General features: G+C 39.3%; 1 protein-coding gene across 1 annotated transcript in view; it reads right to left on the bottom strand.

Moving 5' to 3' along the window:
* Positions 1-1,808, bottom strand: part of LOC104077033 (laminin subunit alpha-2-like) — a gene marked incomplete at its 5' end in the record, with an annotated part of 37,400 nt that extends 35,592 nt beyond the window's left edge. The window contains one exon of the mRNA XM_009578106.1: positions 1,684-1,808. Coding sequence (XP_009576401.1) covers positions 1,684-1,808 — 125 coding nt within the window. The remainder of the gene's footprint in view (positions 1-1,683) is intronic.
* Between the last annotated feature and the right edge of the window lie 2,120 nt (positions 1,809-3,928).

Below are 3,928 nucleotides of genomic sequence, written 5' to 3'. Positions count from 1 at the left end.
AGCAGGCCCTCCACAGTTTTTGTCATTCCTGTCATTACAGAACAGAAAAGACCAGGCCTTGAGTTTGTTTGATATGATTTTTATGATAGACTCTTGTCCATTTCTGTCACACAGATCAGATAGTTGCAAGACAGCAATCTTATGGTTTAATCACAAACATAACTGAATTTGAACAAGGGACCTACATGTGAAATATTGGCCAGGAACATGTTTCCCATTTATCTTGGCACACATACAAGGATCTTAAATGTAGTCCTCTCACCTTCCATAGCTACATTTAACAGTTAAGTTTTTGCAGTTAGATTTTGCAGGAGAACAGGACTCTTCCTGGTACTGGAACAATGGGTTAAGGTAAAAGGGAGCTTTTAATACAGTTTACAAATCTCAAAACTAGTATTCTTTTTTTTAATCTCCCTCTCACCCATCCCCAATCCAAGCAAGCAGATCTACACTATCACTAATGAATGAGAAAATTACATTTAGGGAGAGATGCACATAAAGGTTTAGGCATTTCCATTAGGACTTGCTTGGAACTGAAATGCATAAATCCATCATCATGCTCCTTAAATTTCCACCTAAGTATCAAGGGCCTACATTTGTAGTCAAGGAAATCCTCTAGTATTTCCAAAATTGTTTCTGTTCACAACTGGAATTTCCATTGTTTTCAAAGGGCTAAGCCTTAGCAGGTTGTCAAACTAGCAGCCGACTTTGAAAACTAGCCTGACTCTTAACTTCCCTGACTGTGTCTACAATTATTTTACCTAACACAGCATGAGCTCTGTACCATATACTGACACTGCTGAATTCCCTAAAAAAACAGGAGCATCTAAGAGGACAGCGCTGCTTTCATGCAGTGGGTCACTGTGGAAGTCATAGACCATAAACAAGGTTGTGAGAGATCTGGAGTCTGTCTTCTTTACATGATAATTCCCAGGATTGTGCTGTAGTATCAGGTGGTGCCTCCATGTAAGGGCCCTCAGCTTTTGAAGCTGAGACATGGCACAGGAAAGTGTTTGAGATTAGTTTGGTGGGAGAGAGGAATGAAGATGGGTCACAGCTCTCTAAGGACAAGGACACATCTGGAAAGGAAGTAACTTATGTTGTTTTAAAAGAGTTCTGAGCCTACGTATGTGAATCCTGGTACTGCCTGGATGGGCCATTTACCATATCTGGAACCACAGGTCACTGACAGGGACAGGGTTTCCCATTCTCTTTTGAGAATGGAAACACCTTTCTCTTGTGGGGTCTCTGCTCACTACACTGGTGGCTGTGAAAGCCGCCTTGAGGCACCTGATTCCGGCCCATGCTGCATGAGAGCTGCCAGCACCCACACCACAGCTGTCCATGAGCCAGACTCAGTCCCACTGTGGATCTCACCCTCTCTTATGTTTTGACTAATCCTGGTTACTGGTTAGCAGGAGTCTTTTCACCACAGCACTGTTACACCGTCTTAATTCTGTTAAGACACCAACCACATTTACGACCCAGATTGGGTGCTTCCCCTCTTGGTGTAATTGCACCCTAACTTCGTATTTCCTGCAACTCTCGGCGTTGCATACAGACCACAGCTGTCTACTGGAACTTGATGGCTGCTGTGGAAACTCCTGCTGCTTACCACAGAACGCAGTGTCACTGTAGACAGGTTCCCAAAAAAGCATGAGAAACAGTCAGTGCTTTACCTACCTGACGGCACATCCTTTGCAGTCACCTTCGATATCCCTGAAATTCCACAGTCCTATGGGCTTGCTGTCTAGAAAGGTTTCACCCATGCAGCCAGTGAAGGTGGTGACTCTTACAGCATCTGACTTCTGCAACAGAAAACACAAACCTCATTAGAATTCAATTTGAAGTAATCTACTGTGTCTGAAAGCATAACCGGTATGAAAATCAAAAATACCAGAAGATGCTTCTTATTATTTGAAATATCAAAAGTAATATTTAATCTGAGAAGCCCTTCTATAGAACAACTGATCAGCGAAAATGTGAGCTAAACTTTGTATCAGTCAGGATGGAAAACCCCATTTATATTTGAGACTCTGGGGAAGGCCTGGGCAGAATGATTCCTGGAGAACAAGGAGCTGCCCTGGCTTCCTTGTCACTGTGAGCTTTCTTGGCTATTCAGAGAGCTGCCCGCTCCCACTTGTTCAACGTCTATCTGGACTTTTGTTTAAGACTTCATAGAAAGGACTATGAGGAATCTTGCCCACAATACAATAAGCAAAATGTTTCGACTGTACTTAATGCTCAAAACCCTGGAAATGGAGCAGATCGTCCAAGCTAGAAGACCAACTGTGAACTCAACTGGCTACACCTGTAAAATTCATGCTGAATTGTGGATACAGAAAAAAGTGCAGATGGCAAAGCAATTAAAACTCATATCCCATCAAAACTCATTAAACTAGGGTCGCGCACATGGGGTAATGCTCATTAGATCACAACATGGTACCATGATCAAGGTAGTAATATTTGACAGTACACAGAGTACGCAGCTCAAAATCATCCTTCTAAAAATATCTAGTTTCATTTAAATTTCACTTCATCAATAAGAGCTGATTGAAAATCTATATACTTAGCTATTTGAGATAGACAAGCACCTGCTGTTTTCCATACAGCAATTACAAATATTAAGATCTTACAAGAGAATATGGAGAAGTGCAACTTGAAAATATTCAAGGAAAAGTATGACTCAAAAGACTTAATGTGCTGGTGATATTTCCCAGGGTAATTGGGAAGGTTTTAATTAGCAACAAGTATGAACTTAATGTCACTTCTGAGAAATTCATGACATCCAAGTATCATAGTCTTCTACTCAAGTCAGATGAAAGATGTTTTTAAAAACTGTAAATAAGCCTTGTTTTTGAATACACTGCAAAGATGCATGCAAAAAGGGATGTGGACAAAATCCCAGGACAAATCTAAAGCACTCCAAAACCCAGTAATATGAAAAAGCTGATTTCTGAGATAAAGATTTAAAAAATATCAGTGACCTTAGTAAATGTCCAAAGAGCTTCATGGTTTTAGAAAAGAGTCTCAGTTAAGGTCTTCATTTTGTGAGCCTGACAACCATATCACATGATGACAAAAATTCCCAAAAAAGTGAAGTTATCATTTATCTTTTAATTCACAGACTGTGTCTGAACAGAGCAAGTCTGATAGTGTTTAAAACCCTGTATTGCAAATATATCAGGCATACCAAACTTAAAATACACTGTCTTCCTACCTCTGCCCTTGTTTTTATTTACCTGGAGAAAAAAAAAATTCAGGTTGGTTTTCCTGACTAAGATGAAAAAATAGGGAATTCTCCAGAAAATATCTGGAGAATTCTTACTGAGGTTGAAAACGGCTGTTCTGGCATCAGACTTTTCCAGCATCCATAATTCCTGTTCTGGTTCAGCGTTGCACCTCATACTCGATCCTACAACTGTCTTACGCACAGAATTGTGCTCACTACCCATCTCTGCCTCACTGTATCTAGCTAAAGGCAAAAAGAAAAACATTCAGGAAAGTGTTCAGATTTAAACGTTATTGTGTTCCAGGTCTTTTTATTTACCCTGAAACATCAAGAGCCCTTCAACCCTTTTCCCTCTAGAGATTCTGCTAAATCTCTAACTTTTTCGTAAATACACACTTCATGGAGCATTATTGTTAAGTAATTCTTCTTGACTAAATATTATTCAAATACTGTTAATATGTAAATATTAAATAAATATCCCAAATAAATACTATTATTAATAAACATGAAGTAAAAGCAGTAGATATAATATTAAATATTTTAAAATTCAAACTAATTTTTCCTCTGACAGTGCAATTTAAGGGAGATGACCTTTCTTAGAAGTGGTGACATCTTTCACTGGAGCAGTAGGTACCAGCTTTGGGGCCTGGTTACTCAAATAATACCTATGATCTCATAGAATCATAGAATCATTAA

Source organism: Fulmarus glacialis, unplaced genomic scaffold (genome assembly GCF_000690835.1).
Source record: "Fulmarus glacialis isolate BGI_N327 unplaced genomic scaffold, ASM69083v1 scaffold42995, whole genome shotgun sequence".
NCBI classification, from domain to species: Eukaryota; Metazoa; Chordata; class Aves; order Procellariiformes; family Procellariidae; genus Fulmarus; species Fulmarus glacialis.
This window is presented reverse-complemented; position numbering and strand designations above follow the sequence as displayed.